Source organism: Leopardus geoffroyi, chromosome B1 (assembly GCF_018350155.1).
Source record: "Leopardus geoffroyi isolate Oge1 chromosome B1, O.geoffroyi_Oge1_pat1.0, whole genome shotgun sequence".
NCBI classification, from domain to species: domain Eukaryota; kingdom Metazoa; phylum Chordata; class Mammalia; order Carnivora; family Felidae; genus Leopardus; species Leopardus geoffroyi.
Genome location: NC_059327.1, coordinates 141,913,376 through 141,931,459, shown reverse-complemented (window position 1 = coordinate 141,931,459; position 18,084 = coordinate 141,913,376). Strand labels below are relative to the sequence as shown.

Below are 18,084 nucleotides of genomic sequence, written 5' to 3'. Positions count from 1 at the left end.
TTCTTGAGATAGGCCTTAATTGCAATATATGTCCCTCTTAGAACTTCCTTTGTTGCATCCCAGTGATGTTAGACTATTGTGTTTTCATTTTCATTGCTTCTGTTTATTTTTAAATTTTGTCTTTAATTTCCTGGTTAACCCATTAATTCTTTGGTAGGATATTCTTTAACCTCCACGTATTTGAGGGATTTCCAAATTTTTTCTTGTGGTTAACTTCAAGTTTCATTGCTCTATGATCTGAAAATAAGCATGGTTATGATCTCTACCTTTTTGTATTTGTTGCAGGCTTATTGTGACCCAGTATGTGATCTATTCTGGAGAATGTTCCATTTGCACTCAAAAAGAACGTGTATTCTGTTGCTTTAAGATGAAATGTTCTGAATATACCTGCTAAGTCCATCTGGTCCAGTGTTTCATTCAAAGCCATTGTTTCCTTTTGATTTTCTGCTTAGGTGATCTGTTCATTGTTGTAAGTGGGGTGTTACAGTCCCCTACTATTATTGTATTGTTGTCAATGAGTCTATTTATGTTTATGATTAATTGATTTATGTATCTGGGTTCTCTCAAATTGGGGGCATAAATATTTATAATTGTTATGTCTTCTTGATGGATAGACCCCTTAATTATTATATAATGCCCTTCTTCATCTCTTGTTACAGCCTTTGCTGTAAAATCTAGTTTGTCTGAAATAGGTATGGTGATTCTGGCTTTCTTTTGACATCCATTAGCATGATAGATAGTTCTCCAACTCCTCACTTCAATCTGCAGGTGTCTTTAGGTCTAAAATGAAACTCTTCCAGGCAGCATATAGATGGATCTTGTTTTGTTTTGTTTTTATCCACTCTGATACCCCACGTCTTTTGATTAGAGCTTTTAGTCCATTTACATTCAGAGTGATTATTGAAAGGTATGAATTTAGTGCCATTGTCTAACTTGTAGAGTTGGTGTTTCTGGTGATGCTCTCTGGTTCTTTCTAGTCTTTGTTGCTTTTGGTTGCTTTGTTGCTTTTTGTCTCTCTCACTCTCTCTTTTTTCTTCTTCACTCAAAGATTTCCACTTAAAACTTCTTGTAGGGCTGGTTTGGCGCTCACAAACTCCTTTAGTTTTTGTTTGTCTGGGAAATTCTTGATCTCTCCTTCTATTTTTGAATGACAGCCTTGCTGGATAGAATATTCTTGGCTGCATGTATTTCCATTCAGCATGTTGAATATCTCTTGCCACTCCTTTGTGGCCTGCCAAGTTTGTGTGGACAGATCTGCTGTGAATCTGATCTGTCTTCCCTTGTAGGTTTAGGACTTCTTTTCCCTTGTTGCTTTCAGTGTATTTTTCCTTATCTGTGTATTTTGTGAATTTGACTATGATATGTCCTGGTGATGGCCAGCTTTTGTTGAATTTAATGGGAGTTCTCTGTGTTTCTTGGATTTTGATGTCTGTGACCTTCCCCAGATTAGGGAAGTTTTCAGCTATAATTTGCTCACATAAACTTCCTGCCTCTTTTCTCTCTTCATCTTCTGGGATGCCTACGATATGAATGTTATTATGTTTTAATAAATTGCTGAGTTCCTTGAGTTTTCCTTCAAGATCCTTGACTTTTGTTTCCCTCTTCTTTTTGGCCTCATTATTTTCCATTATTTTATCTTCTATATTGCTATTTTGCTCTCCCACCTCCATTCTCATTTTTATGGACTTTTGGGTTTGCATCCCAGTTATAGCATTTTTAATTTTGGCTTGACTAGATTTTAGTTCTTTTACCTCTGCAGAAAGGGATTTTGTGATGTCTTCTATGCTTTTTTTAAACCCAGCTAGTGTCCTCATAATCATTGTTTAAAATTCTAGTTCAGACATCTTACTAATATCTGCATTGACTAAATCTCTGGGCATTGTTTCTTCTGATCTTTCTTGTGAGGTAAATTCTTCCATCTTGTCCTTTTGGAGGAAGAAAAAACAATAATAATAATAAGAGAATGAAATAAAAATTAAAAGATTTAAAAAATATCAGATAAAGGAAGCTAGATCCTAGGTGTGTTAGCTTGTTAAGAGAAGTTTTTTTTTTAACTTGTTTTATTTTTTATTTTTTAAAATTTACATCCAAATTAGTTAGCATACAGTGCAACAATGATTTCAGGAGTAGATTACTTAGTGCCCCTTGCCCATTTAGCCCATTCCTCCTCCCACAACCCCTCCAGTAACCCTTAGTTTGTTCTCCATATTTATGAGTCTCTTCTGTTTTGTCCCCCTCCCTGTTTTTATATTATTTTTGTTTCCCTTCCCTTATGTTCATCTGTTTTGTCTCTTAAAGTCCTCCTATGAGTGAAGTCATATGATTTTTGTCTTTCTCTGACTGACTAATTTCACTTAGCATAATACCCTCCAGTTCCATCCATGTAGTTGCAAATGGCAAGATTTCATTCTTTTTGATTGCCGAGTAATACTCCATGTATATACACATATATCCCACATCTTCTTTATCCATTCATCCATCGATAGACATTTAGGCTTTTTCTATACTTGACTGTTGTTGATAGTGCTGCTATAAACACGAGGGTGCACGTGTCCCTTCAAAACAGCACACTTGTATCCCTTGGATAAATGCCTAGTAGTGCAATTGCTGGGTTGTAGGGTAGTTCTATTTTTAATTTTTCGAGGAACCTCCATCCTGTTTTCCAGAGTGGCTGCACCAGTTTGCATTCCCAAAGATAAGTTTGATAGAAAAAAGAGAAAAGAGAAAAGAAGAGAGAAAAAAATTAAAATTAAAAAATTAATAAAATAAATAAAATAAAAAATAAAAAAATTTGTTCTTTCTGTATCCAAGAAAGAAAAGAAAAGAACAACAACAAAAACAAAAGCAACAACAACAAAAATGAGCAACAAACAAGCAAAAAAACCCAAATGAAGCCAGATCCAATTTCCCCTAGATCTGAAACTTTGCAGCAGTCTATGGCCAGTAGACTAAGCTCCTGGAAGGGATTTGGGCTTGGCTTCTAGGGGAGGGGTCTGCTGCCTGATTCTCAGGCCAACTTGCCCTAGTGGAGATGTGACTAAGAGGGCACAGGGGGTGGGGCTTGGTGTAATGGCTCCCTTCTCCACTTGTTGGCGGCTGTTTAGCTCACAAGGGCTGATCTGTGTTGGTGGGTGAATGGTGAAAATGGCTTCACCTGGCTCTCTAGTCTCCAGAGCAGGAACTTCACACCCTCACAGGTGGGAGATCAGTCACTCCCCTTTGATCCCTGCTTCCATCAGCTCCCTGCTGTCCCTTGTCTGTGTCTGAGCTGTCTGCCTACCAGGTAGTGCCTCTCGCCAGAGTTTTATCTCAGGTGCAGCTGTGTTTCAAAACCCCACACTGCAGAGACCCCTGTGGTTTAGACCTGAAGTGTTCTTCTGGAAGGACAGTCTCACTGCGCTTTGGCCAGGGATGGCTTGTCCCAGGAAACAGTTGTGCTATTGCATAGTGGCAGCAGCTCAGAGCTTATGGTAAAGTGCAACACACAGCCAGCGCCAGGGTTTGCTGCCCTCAGCTGGCGTCTTTGTTCCTATGTGGGTGAATGTGGTGGTTTGATGGTGCCTTCTGGGTCTTTTGCCCCTGGAGAGGCTGTATCATCTTTACCAAATGCACTCCAAGCAGAGCAATCACTTTTCCCCATATGACACAGGGGATCCTCAGACCACGTTGTCTGCTCCTGGAGTACCACCAGGGGCTGACCTCTGAACTTTCAGACTCTGTGGTATACTGTTTATAAGAAGCTGACAGTATTGAAAACCTCTCCTTTCCTCCCTGTCAATGGCTTTTGGGAACAGTTTTCTTGTGCAGTCCCCTATGTGTGTTTTCACTCTTTCTAGATGCTTTCAAAGGGAGTACTTTCTTGCCTAAACCCAATGTGCTGCTATCTCTCCTCCTCTGTCTTTCTCCTCTCTATAAAAATAGCTCCCTCCCCTCTGCAGCACCACAGCTCTTCTCTCCCCCAATTCACCTTTCCACACCATGAACCTGCTGTGTTTTCTCCCTCAAATCATGCAGATTGTTCTGCTAATCCTCAGATCGATTTCCTAGGTATTCAAAATGGTTAGATGTTGACCTACCTGTGTTCAAGGGATGAGATAAGCCCAGGGTCCCCTTACTCTTTGCCATTTTAACTCCTCCTGCAAGTTGAATTTTTCTATACTGATGCTATGTTTGATGCATCATTGATCCAGATTCATGCTGATATGCTTTGGTGAGAAGAAGCGTAAGGGTGGAAACTGAAGTTGAGAAGAGAGTACTAATTCAAAGAGATATGAAAATTCTCCCATCTCTGAGGCACTTTCAAATTCCATATACTCTTTGGTTCTGAACAAGATATTAGGAGACACGGGGTCATGGGTCTTCACTGTCTGCTTTCTCACCTTCTTTTTGTCTTCCGCACAGGGGAGATATTTCTCCACTCTATACCTTCCTAAAAATGACAGCAGGCTCAGGACTGCCTGTCTGCCAGGGGACTCCCATGAGAATCTATGGCCAGTTTTCCCCTGTCTTTTCCAAGTTCACAATCATTTTAAGATTGAATCGCTCCAGAGGTACCAAAGCCAGACTTATTGCAGCTCAGTTGTTACTAGATGATTGTAGGATAAGAGAGAAAAACAGCAAAATTAAATGCTAATGGATTAGAATGAGCAAACATAGCAGATTCACACTGATAGTAAAAGTCACAGCTCTTATTATATCATCACTAGAAATCTTTTAAAAATAACGACACCAAAAAGGTACTTAGTCTTCTTCCATGGATCAAGGAATGAGATCATTACCTTTGCTTCTTGCTTTTCATTCACTATTAGAGAATTATTATTATCATCATCAACATCATCATCATCAGTTTTGATTTATCTGAATAGCCTGCTGAAGTAGACCTCTGGGAGCATTTACATATCCAATTACTACAGGATGATTACTCATAGTCTTAAAACTGCTTTGTACATAAAAATGTCTGACCTAGCCAAAGTTCTTAATAATAATACTGTACATTTGTATAGTGTTCTTAATGTTTCCAAAGATTTTCATATCCATTTTCTTAATTTGAGACCCAAAACAACCAAGGTTGATAAATTAATCCCAAGTATTATTATCTTCTTTCTACAGATGAGGATTTAGAAGATCTATTAATGACGTATTTGAAGTCAGTCAACCAGTTAGTCTTAGAGTTAGACTGCATACTAGGTGTTACTTCCTGGGCTCAGTGAGATAATGGTCTCTTTTTCCATGCTTTGTGAAGGCCAGTATCTTTGGATTGCAGTGAAAATAATCTCAAAGTCATGAATTTGCTTATGAGAAGGTAGAATATGTTGTTCTTTGTCATTTCTGCCCTGAGGTCTTTAAAAAACATTGGTAGTGGGGCATAAGGAGCCAGGATACATCAAGAGGCTTGAATTCAGTAATGTTGATTCCTAGCTGTATTGCCTTGGAAAGAATATGCTGAAAACGAGCTGGCTTCAGGAGAATTCTTTGCATTCTGTTGAATTTTCCCTCATAGAGAATATATTTAGTAATTACTACCTCATGGAGTCTTTGTTTTCTTTGTAGGTTCTAGTAGACTGAATGTTTGTATTTCCCAAAAATCCATGGGCATGAGAGTGAATGTGGACCAGTGAAACACAAGAAAAACATTTGCTAGGGGTTCATGAGAAAGTAGATTCTTGCTTTTCTTACATAGCTTTGGTTTAACTCTTTGTAGAATGGGGGGGGGGGAGGGAAGCATGTAGCTCTGAGAATTGCTTAAAGTTATTTTGTATTGAAAAGCTGGATCCAAGTGGAAGCGAAACTGACACAGTGGAAGGCAGCATTGGTCAGGAAAGCCTAGGTTATGCTGAAGTAACAACCTCCAAATCTTTGTTGTTAACAAGATAAAGTATATTTCTGACACAACCTGTCCAGTGAGTGTTGGCAGGGGCCTTTGTTCCAAACATTTCTGTTGGGATTTGGGCTTATTGAGAGATTCCATCATCTTATGATGCTACCATCATAGATTTCAGACGTCAGTGAGGCCAGGGAAGGGAGCATGGCTATATTCGTTTTGGGTCAAAAGCAACACAGCCCATTGTCTAAAACAGTGCTATCCATGGGGCGCCTGGGTGGCTCAGTTGGTTGAGCGTCCGACTTCGGCTCAGGTCATGATCTCACAGTTCATGAGTTCGAGCCCCATGTCGGGCTCTGGGCTGACAGCTCAGAGCCTGGAGTCTGCTTTGGATTCTGTGTCTCCTTCTCTCTCTGCCCCTAACCCACTCGCATTCTGTCTCTGTCTCTCTCAAAAATAAACATTAAAAAAAAAAAAACAATTTTAAAAAAATTAAAAAAAATAAAACTGCTATCCAATAGAAATATAATGGGAACCACAGGTGACTCACATGACTAACTTTATTATTATTGTTGTTGCTATTACCAAATTTGGAGGTAATGCTTGTTTGCTATGATTTGTTTGTTTGTTATGTGTTTTTTATCTTGTAAGTTAGGGTATAATTTACCCACAGTAAAATTTACTTTTTTTAGGGTACAGTTCTGTGAGTTTCAACAAACACATATAGTCACATAATTACTATTACAAGCAAATTTTAGAACACTTCCGTCTCTCCCAAGAATTACCCTGTGCCTTTTGTAGTCAATCCCTCCTCCTACCCTCGGCCCCTGGCAACCAGTGATCTATTTTCTGACCCTATGGTTTTGCCTTTCAACAATGCCACATAAATGGAATGATAGAGTATGTAGCTTTTGGATTTGGCTCTTTTTGTTTAGCATAATGCATTTGACATTCAAACATGCTGTTGTGTGTAGTTTGTTCCTTTTTGTTGCTGAATACTATTCCATTGTATGGATTTACTATGGTTTGTTTATTTCCCAGTGGAGGGACATTTAAGTTGTTCCCCAAATGTTTTTGGTGACGAACAAAGCCAATAGAAAACATTATTGTGTGAATATAGGTTTTCATTTCTCTTGGGTAAACATTTACCAGTGGGATGACTCAATCATATAGTAAGTTCATGTTTAATTTTATAAGAAACTGTCAAACTATTTTCCAAAATGCACAATTTCATGTTAACACCAGCAATATATATGAGAGTTCCAGTTGTTCCACATCATGGCCAGTGCTTGATTTTATCAGTTTTTCAAATTTACTTTAAAACATTTATTTATTTATTTACACCATTCTAATAGATGCATAATTGACATAAGAAAACCTAATTTTCTAGTAGCCATATTTTTGAAAGTAAAAAGGAACAGGTAAAGTTAGTTTTAATAATATGTTTAAAATTATCTTCAAAATATTATCATTTCAACATGTAATTAATATAAAAGTTAATGGGATATTTTATATTCTTTAATAATTTTTTTAATGTTTATTTTTGAGAGAGAGAGAGCATGAGCAGGGGGCAGAGAGAGAGGGAGACATAGAAACCAGGCTCTGAACTGTCAGCATAGAGCCCGACATGGGGCTCGAGCTCACAAACTGTGAGATCATGACCTGAGCTGAAGTTGGACACTTAACCGACTGAGTCGCCCAGGTGCCCATACTTTATTTTTTCTAATGTTTATTTATTTATTTTGAGAGAGAGAGAGAGAGAGAGCATGAATGAGCAGGGGAGGGACAGAGAGAGAGGGAGAGAGAGAATCCCAACCAGGCTCGATGCTGTCAGTGCAGAGCCCAACAGGGGGCTGGAACTCACAAACCATGAGAACATAACCTGAGCTGAAATCAAGAGTTGGACACCTAAATTACTGAGTCACCCAGGCACCCCAAGATATTTTATATTCTTTATTTGTGTGTTCTAAGTCTTTGCCATCTGATGTATAGAGCTCAGTAGGCACATGTGCATAGTGGCCACTGTATTGGACAGTGTAGGTCTAGATCTAATTACCTGCCTTGCCTAACTGTGAATGGGCTGAGAAAAAATGTGAAATCCCATGTAGCCAGGAAATGTGGGTGAGCACTAGTAATGTCTATCACAAAGGCAGAGTGGAGAGAAAGAAAGAATTCAGCTCCTTTATAACATCATTAAAGTACTAAGTTGAACCCAATCTAAAGATCTTCTAAGGAAAGCCTTAGTTTCTAATTATGACAGACAGTAAATGCCATGTATAGTTTAAGATAGTTTGAATTAGCTGATTCTGTTATTTGAAAATTCCTCCAACAGTTATATATGAATTTAGTATAGAAGAATGTGAAAATACAGGCAAGCTAAAAAAAGAGATTAAGTCACCTGCAACCTCAGATAATATTTCGGTGTACAACTGACCTTTGAACAACTTAGGGGTAGGGACACTGACCTCCTGCATAGTCAAAAGTCCACCTATAACTTTTGATTCACCCAAAACTAATAGTCCACATTTGACTGGAAGTCAATTAACACATATTTTGTATGTTGCATGTATTCTATACTGTATTCTGACCATAAAGGAAGCCAGAGAAAAGAAAATATTATTAAGAAAATCATAAGGAAGAGAAAATACATTTATAGCACATACTGTATTTATATTAAAAAATTCATGTATATGTGGGCTCACAGAGTTCAAACCTGTATTGTTCGAAGGTCAACTGTATATCTTTTGAGATGTGTGTGTATGGACGTGTGTGTATAAATGTATTAAAGTACATGTCTATAAGCGAAAGCATAGGAACATTGTATTATTATCACATAACCTATATTTTTCACCCAATAATATTTTGAAAACATATTTCCATGTCAACAAATGTATGTTTAAACTATCATTTTAAATCTCTATATAATATTTCATTTTATGGAAAAGTTATAATCTATTCAGCACATTCTGTATCATATAAGCTGTTCAGAATATTTCATTGTTTAAGGGGGGGGAAAGGGTAGAGGTGGTGTGTGTTTTGAAATAGCTTCTAATCTGAAGCAAAAGCAAAGAGCATCTGGAAATCCTGTTTCCTTTCTTTGCATCTCTTCTTTTTATACCTGACCTCCTCTTACTTCTTTCAGTAGAAATAAATACAAGAGGGAATATACAGCTCAGCAAGGTGACTAGATGATTAGTAAAAAAAAAAAAAATTAGTTTCCTACAAAGTTTTCAGTAATTTTTTCTCATTGCCATGACTACATTGTACTTATTACCAGTACTGATTAGATAGACAAGTATTCTCGGTGTAAACAGAAGATAATTAGTGATACAGAGAACAACAAATGAAGTTTAAAAAATCTAGATGTAAGTATGCAGTAGTAAAATGTAGGATGAATCAGGTCCAGTCATATAGGACTTTTATGTATAAAACAAAAGCCAGTGTAGTCTGAGTGGGAAAGAACTTGATTAAATGTGCTGACATGACCTGGTTTCCTCTTTTGGTTGCTGTTGCCATTTGGCATTTTCAGTGACCTCTGATGCTTGGCTTTCTGCTGTGTCGTTACTAGAGGCACAGGGGTGATATTAAAACTATTTGACAACAGTGATGCAGGGGTATCAACCAAAAAGAAGAGAACCCAGCCTACCACAATTGCTACAACTGAACCAGTGTACAAGGTTGGGTGGCTGTTTCAAAAGGGGAAGCTAAAACAAGGAAACAAACAAACAAAAAACAAAAACAAAAAACAAAAAAACTTGGGGTTTTAGTTTATTTTATTCCAGGAAAAAATTCTAGATACTAAGCCCTTTTTTGGGGGGCGGGGTTGGTCTCATATGTCCTTCCATTGACATTGCTGGGGAACCTCTTCTTTCCCACAAAAATAAATGGTAAATAGTGACTCTCTTTCTGTACAGGAATACTTAAATTCATAGAAAAGGATTAATATACTGAATACATAAAGAACTCTTACAATTCTACATAGAATCAAAAACCCCACTAACAGAAATATAAGAAGATCATTCAGACACACACAAAGAAATACATAAAAATAAGAAAAGTTGTTTTACTTTACTAATGAGCAAAGAAATGCAGATTTAAAAAGTACATGTATTTCACTTGGCTAACATCTGTTAAGTGGCTAACATGTCACATATGGTGCTAGGCATTTTTATTTTATTCGGTGCAAACAGAGGTCCTGTAAGGAGTTTTCATGTAATGGACTTTTATTGCAATGCCCATTTTTTAGGCAGGAAATCTGAAGTTCAAGGAGGGTAATCTGCTTGAGGTGACATAGTTAATAAGTTGTATTAAGCAAAATATCATTTCTCCTTTTGAGATTTATAAAGATTAAATGACAGGTATCAAAATGAAAATATGCATCCCTTTGACCCAGCACTTTTGCCTCCAAAATTTACCCCAGGGAAATAATTGGGTAAGTGCACAAAGGACTTTTATAAGGACGTTTACTGCTGCATTATTTATAACAGCAAAAAACTGGGAACAATGTAAATGTTCTTAACAGAGGATTGGGTAAATATATAAAGATCTATCCATACAATACAAACCCAAGAAGCCCTTAAAAAGAATGAGATAGATCAATATGATTTGGCTTAGAATGTTGTGGTCTAGCTATACTGTTCAGTGGGAGAAAAAAAGGCAGGTTACAAAATAGCATGTAAATTATGACTCTGTTTTTGTAAAAAGAATTAAGTTCAGTTAAGCAGAGAAAAATGTTTGAATGTGTTTGCTGCAGTTATTCTTGTGCAGGGGTTAGATTATGGCAGAGCCCATCAGTATTTACTTCTATTATTCGCTTATTCTTTTTGGTATAACTATTTGAAGCAGGGAAAAAAAAGCCACAAATATTGTCACATGCTGAAACTGACAAACCAGAACAAAAGCAGTAACACTGCAGGATCACTCCCAGAGCAGGTAGGAGAAGAAAGACGTGATAGAAGACTCAATGCATAGGGTGGGGTTGTGCAGAAAGAAGACAGTGAGAAGCAGAGGAAAGGGGGCAGAAGGGAGAAAGGAAAAGGAGAGTAAAGTGGACCAATAGGAGAGTAAAGATAAGTTGGAGAAACAGTAGAGCAGTTGCAACAAAGGTCACAAAAGCCCTAGTGTTAGCAGGGGAGGTTCAACCGGGGCTTTGCTAAGAGGCAAAATAGTGGAGCTAAGGATAGTTCAGAGAGTTAAGAGCAGGGGCTCTGGAGTGGATCAATACAGTTAGTACTCACTAAATATCCATGTTTCCTCCTATGGGTCCGACCTTTTTTGCAGTTAGGTTGGGGTCATGTGACGCATTCTTGCCACTGGGCTCTAAGAGGAAGGGCTAACGCCCTTAGGGATTGCAGTACCTCCTTTATCGCTTTTTTACCCATATGTGGAAGCTACATGCCATGTGTTCCATCACGCACTAGCAATAAGAAGAAGTCACCTACACCCAGGGCCAGGATGTGATTGAGAAATAACCTTTTGTTGTCTTAAGACACTACAATTCGGGGGTTTGCCTGCTTTTGCAGCTGGCATTGCTTGCTCTAATATGCTTTGCCATTTTTTAGTCATCTGACTCTGGACAGATTACTTAACTCTCTGAACATCAGTATTTCTCCTGTAAATGGAAATAATAATGGTACCTGTCTCATAGGGTTCTTGGAGGATTAAATGTAAAAGTGTACAGTGTTAGGCTATTGTTATTTTTATGTGTGTTAGCTATTATTGTTGTTTTTGCTATCATGTTTTACAGGAGGAATTGATAAATCAGTTCCCTAGATTGGGCAGCACCAAGGCCAGGGAAATGTCAGTAGGTGACAGTAGGGCCAATCCAAGGAGATACTATAGGACGTATTGAAGATACAGAAACAGCTGTCTCTGGCTAGTGAACGATGAACTCCTTGCCAGGGGAAGCATTGGTTGTTGGAGTGAAGCACAACATTTGTAGAGGTTAACGTATACAGATAAGCTAGTTACTATTAGTTCTATATCCATAAAAATGCCTACTAAATTTCTATCATAATGAAATAGATTATGCTAATATAATTCTTTTCCTGACGTCTCAATTTAGGTGCCCACAGAAGGTGCTAAATGTGCCTAATATTACTGATTGGTTGACCCTTTCAACCATTTGATCATCTTGGGGTGGGGCTCTGGGGATACCTGCTCTCTCCCTAATCAGGGCTGAGGGGAGGGAGGATAATGTATGTGGGCCAGTGTGGACACCTGTGCACGGCCGGTGGTGGAGCGGGGCAGAGAGGGGGATGTTATATAGAAATACTGCATATGGTGAATTGGGTGTAACTTGGAAATGATATTCTCCCTCCACCTCCTCTCCTTTTTGAAAAGTAGCACAAGTATAATATGTCTTACTGAAACTTCTTTGAGGGCCATGATTGTATGGTCTTTTTTTTTTTTTTTTTTTTTTTTTTTTTTAACCAAATTGATTCTTGAGAGAACAAACTGTCTAAGTTACTTCCAGTCAGTGGTGGCTACAAAATTTCTATAAGGAGTGTGTTAGGAGTGGTAAGCTGGTTGCCAGAGTGTGTTGGAAGCTGAGTTTTCATAGCACGTTACATGGGATGGAGAGAATGTGAACTTTCTAAATGAAAAAAGAGGAAGGGGTCTTTTTGGGGGGAGGGCAGGTTTTTCTAAATGAAAGAAGAGGAGGGGTCTTTTTTGGGGCCCCACTGCACTTGATGTGGCCACTGCTTTTAGGGACTATTTTACTCAGTCCGTTCTTTCAACAAACGTTTAATGAGCATCTACTACTCTGTGTTTCAGGTACAAAGGTGATAAACATACTCTGTTCCTGAGACCCCCGCAACCCAGGAGAGACTGAGGGTGAGATGCAAACCCCCTGGCTCCTCTAAAAACTCAAAAGTCAGTGCCCGGTTTTTAGAGGTTCCCATTTTGCTCTAGCTAAATAGGAATACATACAGGGATGGCAGATATCCGTCAGTTACAACTTATAACATAACTAAGTTACACTTGCTCCAAGTTGCGGCTGAGAGCATTAGCACGTTGGCCCACCTTTAGGATGGTTGTAAAGACTGAAAACAAGTGCCCCCCCCCCCCCCCCCCCCACTGTTTCACAGCCTAGCGTGTGCAGCTTGGGCAAACTCCCCTTCCACACGTTCACCCAAGTCAGGTCAACTAAAGGAACCAGGACGTGTTTCCTCCGGGTCAGTCAGATCCCAGCCAGCATCTCTCTTGAGGCAACCATTCTCATCGTAAAGCGATTAACCCAAGACCAGCTCTTTTTATTTGGTCATATAAAAATTGCTGTCGTCACTCAGTCCTGACTCCACTCTTCAAGTGTGCGCCCCAGTCTGCGTAGCCCAGAGGTTTACTTCCCACTCACTGGCATTTGGGGGCGCAGCTGGAGCCACCTCGCCTAGACCGCCCAGTGTTCCACTGACAGTCTCTCTGCCAGAGGTAAAGGTGCATTCCCGGCCCGGTGGGAGGCCCTGCCTAGGACACACAAGCCAAGACCCTCGCAGGTTGCTGGTAAAACCCATGGTGGGACAACAGGAGGGTCTCAGAACCACCAAGGTGGATCAGGTCCGCCTCACGCACTTAGTCCAGCAGGAGTGGCGGGGTGTGGGGGTGGAGGATAGCGACAGGGCCTTTGAATGCTGGTAAAACCCCCTCCCGGATGGGTCCCTCCTGAATCGAGAGGTGAGGACCCGGTTGGCAGGTTCTCAGTGAGCAAGGACCACCCATCACCGCCTCCCCCTCCCCCTGCCCACCCTGGTGTGACCACTTTTGATCTCGCCCCAGACAAAGGCAATATGTACTCCAGCAGAACGAATAAGGGGATCAGGTTGCTCTCTCGGCCTCCCCTCACTGCCCCCCTCCTAGATTCTCCCCTTCCCCACGTGACTCTCTGGAATCTCTGCCAAAGCTCCGAGTCCCTGGGTCCATTTTCACACCGAGCAAAGGAGAGAGGAAGGAGGGGAGGGAGGCGGAGCGTGTGTCCTCTAAACGCTGGGATCCAGAGGGGGCCTTATTTTGTGCGTATGCGGGCTCTCTAGTCCGAGTGGCAGCATTGACTTCGGGATCCCTTCCAGCCTCCCTAGCTCTTACCTCCGTGCATTTAAAATTATGGCGCCTCCTGCACTCCCGTAATCACACCTCAACCCTGCAGACTAGCTCCGGGTGTACAGCGCCGAGGTGGCAGTCCCCGTGGAGCAAGCCGCGCCCCCACAGCCCTCCTCACCCTGGAGAGGGGCGGAGGCGAGAAAGTAGCAGCAGCGCCCCCCGAGGCGCCGCCCCCGTTCTTTTCTAGGAAGCTTTCGAACCGGCTGCTGCAGGGAGCGCGGCCAGAGGCGGCGCCGTGCGGCTGCAGCGCCGCCGAGTCCGGGAGCTGCCCGCAGCGCGGCACAAAGTTTCCAGAGAGCGGCCACCGGGGGCTGAGGTCCGCGGAGCCGGGTGGCCCGGCCTAGGGGTGGGTGGGTCTTTCTGGGCTCCCGGCGACCCTCTCTGCCTACGCAGCGCCGACGTAGAGTGTCAAGCGAACTTTAAAAAGCTGCTCCGGACCAACCTGCGCCGGGATCTCCACGGCCGGGGACCCTGGAGCGGACGCATCGGGTCTGAGAGAAATGCTGGGAGGTCCGATGAGCCTGTGACGGGAACTTTCCGGCGAGTCTACAGCGGAGAACTGCGCTCTGCCTCCTCTTTTATTCTCCAAGCTCAGCCCACGTTGGCGTGCTGCTCCGCGGGAGACCTGAGCGCGCTCTCCGTCCGGGCAGTGGGTGAATTGAATCCCCCGCGCGGCCCGGCGCCTCCGGGCTGCTGAAGAGTGTCACTCGGGGCCAGGGCAGCGCCGCATTTCCCCGGAGGTAGCCGCCCGCCAACCCCCGCTCTCGGTGCGCGCCAGCCCGGGCGCCAGAGCCGGTGTTTGGGGCGAGAGCTGGTTCTTGGATGCTGAAGGCTGGGCTCTTCCAGTGTGGGTGTCGAAGCGGCAATGGGTGCCTTCAAAGTGTGGCTCGGGGTGGCCCTAGCATTGGCGGAATTTGCGGCATTGCCTCATCATTCCGAAGGTGAGAGAGCGGTGTCTTTCCCCCCTTCCCCCCTTGTGTGTGTGGGGGGGGGCGGGGGGGGGAGAGGTCGTGCCGTTTAAAAAGTCAAGCGTGTTTATGGTATTGGGGGTCGGGTGGAAGTTTCTTTGGGGGTGATGGGTGGGTGGGAGTGAAACTGGAGTGGGCTTTTTCTGAGAAGATTCCTACTCCTTGATTGTTTTGCATTCAGATCACAAGCCCGTCTCCCGCCTCCCTCTCTGCCCTTAGTGCATTTGGTTGGGTGGGTGGCCAATTGAGGTGGCATCTCCGAGACTGGATTCTCTTTTTTGCCACTTCCCCGCTGCCCCCAACGGAAAGCGACTGCATGAACGTAGGCGAGGAGCGAACAATTGCTCTTACCTGGGTAAAAATACCTCCGCTCCCACGAAACAAAAATCCGGCACCTTAAAGCCCTCGCCACTCTCCCTGCCCCCTCGCCCCAGGAAGTGTCCCTGTAAAGTCCAGTAAAGATTTTATAACTAGATAGAGCGCGTTCTGTACGTAGACAATTCAAACGCACTAAGAGAAATCTCCCTAGTACAGAGAGGCACGAGCCTACGAGCCTGCCTGCTTCCCTAGGGGGGAAAAAGTGATTAATAAGAGTTTAGCTTCATTCTCTTACTTCGCCCTCACTCCTGGTTTTCTTCCGGGGCTCCAACCTGTGTGTAGAACCCCGACCTGGGGGAGAGAAAGGAGACGGTGGGAATTGTCGCCATGATAGCAAAGGCAGTCGGGGCTCAGGCAAATAAATGCATCCATAAGTAATTTAAGAGTTTGGGGGTCATGGGATGGCGGGCCCGGGGATGCGAGGCGCTGTGAGTTCCTACCTGCTCCGGGGAGACGGGAAAGTCGTCTAGATAGTGCTTGGAGAGGGGGAAGGGTGCCGGCGGACTGGGAGGAAGACGACTTAATCCACCGCCGCGGGCTCTTGGCTTCCCCTCCCGTCTCCATTCATTATTCATCCAGCTGCGGGAAGGAGAGTTCACCTGTTCCGCCGCAAATCAGACCCGCAGCCACGGCGGCGGCGGGCGCCGGGCGGGGCGGGGCGCCTTCGCCTGCTGCTGGGTTCGGGCAGTTGAGGGTGCGGAGCCTGGGCGCAGGGCGGGGGGCGGCAGGAGGCCAGGCAGAGGACAAAGCCCTGCCTTGGATCGACCTCTGGCCATCAGAGCAGCTGCCTTTTCCTTGCTAGTTTCTCCAGAGAAAGTGGCGTGGCCTTGGGAGTCCACGCACAGTGATGGGGACTTTACCATGGGTATAGGTACCGCCTGTCCGCACCCTCCCGGGAAGCATGTCAATTACTTTACCCCGGAAAAGCACGTCTGGAGCCTGGGCAAGACTTCAAATAGGGCATACCCTGTAGAAATGTCTTCACTGTACGTGTGCATACTTAAAAAAAAGAAAAAAAATTCTAGGGCTTACTTGCAATAATAAATCAGGTGGGAGAGTTAACCCAGGCCACCCAAATCAGAATTTGAGACTTAGAGAAAAATTATGTTTTCACTTGGTGGTGGCAGTTTCTTCTTTAGAATCATACCCTAGCAACGCGGAAAACGTGTTCTCTTTCCCTGATAGCTCACCAGGGGGCAGTTGGAATGACGCCGTTTTTTCAGAACCAAATCTCTTGAAATTACAAAAGCCATTATTATTAAGAGCCTGCAGGGTTCGCTCTTTGGAAGACTGGTTGGTACAATGGGCGAAGTTTAAGAATGTCCAAAGTCTTCTGATCCCGGAGGAGGAGGGCAGGGCGCCAGGGGCGCTATTCCTCCAAAGATTCTTTGGAAACTTTGCTTCTTACTGGTTCACCCCACCTTCAGGGCATTCTAGAATCAGTTCACAAATTGGACTGGTAGATGTCTGAGAGTTTCCATCTGAGTCATAATGGTGCTTATCTAATGATGAATGAATGAAGGTGGACATTTTTTGAGCAAGTTACTTGGCTTCCACTATGCTAACACTTTGCATACATTATCTTATTTAATTAATTTAATTAAGTGATATCAGACCCACAGCCAAAAAATCAGCTGTCATCTAATGAGACTTCTGATTTGCTTCTGTCAGGGTTTTCTTTTTCTCTTAAAAATAAGAGCACTGAAGTCAAGGATGGAAAACTTAAGGATCTTACAGATTTCTTCAAGTTTTTATTATTAGCCTTGGCAATGATTAAAAAAACATTTTTTTTAACGTTTACTTACTTTTGAGAGAGAGAGAGAGAGAGAGAGAGAGAGGCGGAAAGACAAGGAGACACAGAATCCGAAGCAGGCTCCAGGCTCTGAGCTGTCAGCATGAACCCAGAGATCATGACCTGAGCCAAAGTTGGAAGCTTAACCAACTGAGCCACCCAGGCACCCCAATGATTTTTAAAGATGGAAAAGAAGTATTCACATGTGTGCCTCTCGTGGTGTGATGTATGGTTCGATACTTTTGCTGACCAGGCTATGGCAGAATTTATGTTTTCTTCTTAGTGCTCAGAGGGCATCTCATATATGCTTCTAGTACCCCATTGACTAATTCTACAATTACAGTTGATGAAGGTGAGATTTGGGTTTTCTTCACATAGCTGTATGCTCACTGAGGGCCTAGGATGGTTCCTAATTAGTCTTACATCTCCACCTCAGCTCCTAGTACACACTAGGTGCTAAAAAAAAATATTGGTCAGATGAATGAGTATTGTGTAATCACACTCTTTTGAATTAAGTTTAGACTGGCCTCTATGATAAGTGGCTGTATGACCTTGAGTGAACCACCTAAGTTCTTTGGGCTGTGGCTCTGTCATTTACCAAATGCAGAAGTCAGCTGGCTAGGTGATAGCTGTCAAATGCTTTTGCTAATCATCAAACATAGGAAAAAATATCAACATTTGCTGCCTTCTTTGTGGTCACTTGCAACTTTCTGGTTCTGAATTTTATTTTAGTTATTAAAAGAAAAATGAATTTTATAAGCAAATCACTGGCAGTGTTATTTTATGCTGTCTTATATTGCCAAGCTGACAAATCACTATGATTTGAGAACTTAATTAAATCAAGAAGTCACAGAGAAACTAGCGAACATGGCTGCTTAATGAATCAGACAAGCTTTGCCATGACATGCTTTGGAGAAGTACATTTTGAGTTGTGTTGACCTGTTGCAAGTCCTGTGAAGTAATGCTAGATAGAACATGGTGGCTTGGAGATAGGAGAAGATTATTGAATTGGAGGTTGTCAGAATTGA

General features: G+C 42.5%; 1 protein-coding gene and 1 long non-coding RNA gene across 2 annotated transcripts in view; one reads left to right on the top strand and one right to left on the bottom strand.

The window, feature by feature from the left end:
* Positions 1–12,447: 12,447 nt before the first annotated feature.
* LOC123595805 lies at positions 12,448–16,606 on the bottom strand. The gene is made up of 2 exons (XR_006711384.1): positions 15,705–16,606; positions 12,448–15,555 (listed from the first exon to the last, which is right to left on the bottom strand). It is a non-coding gene; the product is annotated as an uncharacterized LOC123595805 (long non-coding RNA).
* FRAS1 (Fraser extracellular matrix complex subunit 1) overlaps positions 14,038–18,084 on the top strand; it is a 431,004-nt gene continuing 426,957 nt past the window's right edge. Inside the window, exon 1 of the mRNA XM_045473641.1 lies at positions 14,038–14,859. Coding sequence (XP_045329597.1) covers positions 14,784–14,859 — 76 coding nt within the window. The 5' untranslated portion in view covers positions 14,038–14,783. The remainder of the gene's footprint in view (positions 14,860–18,084) is intronic.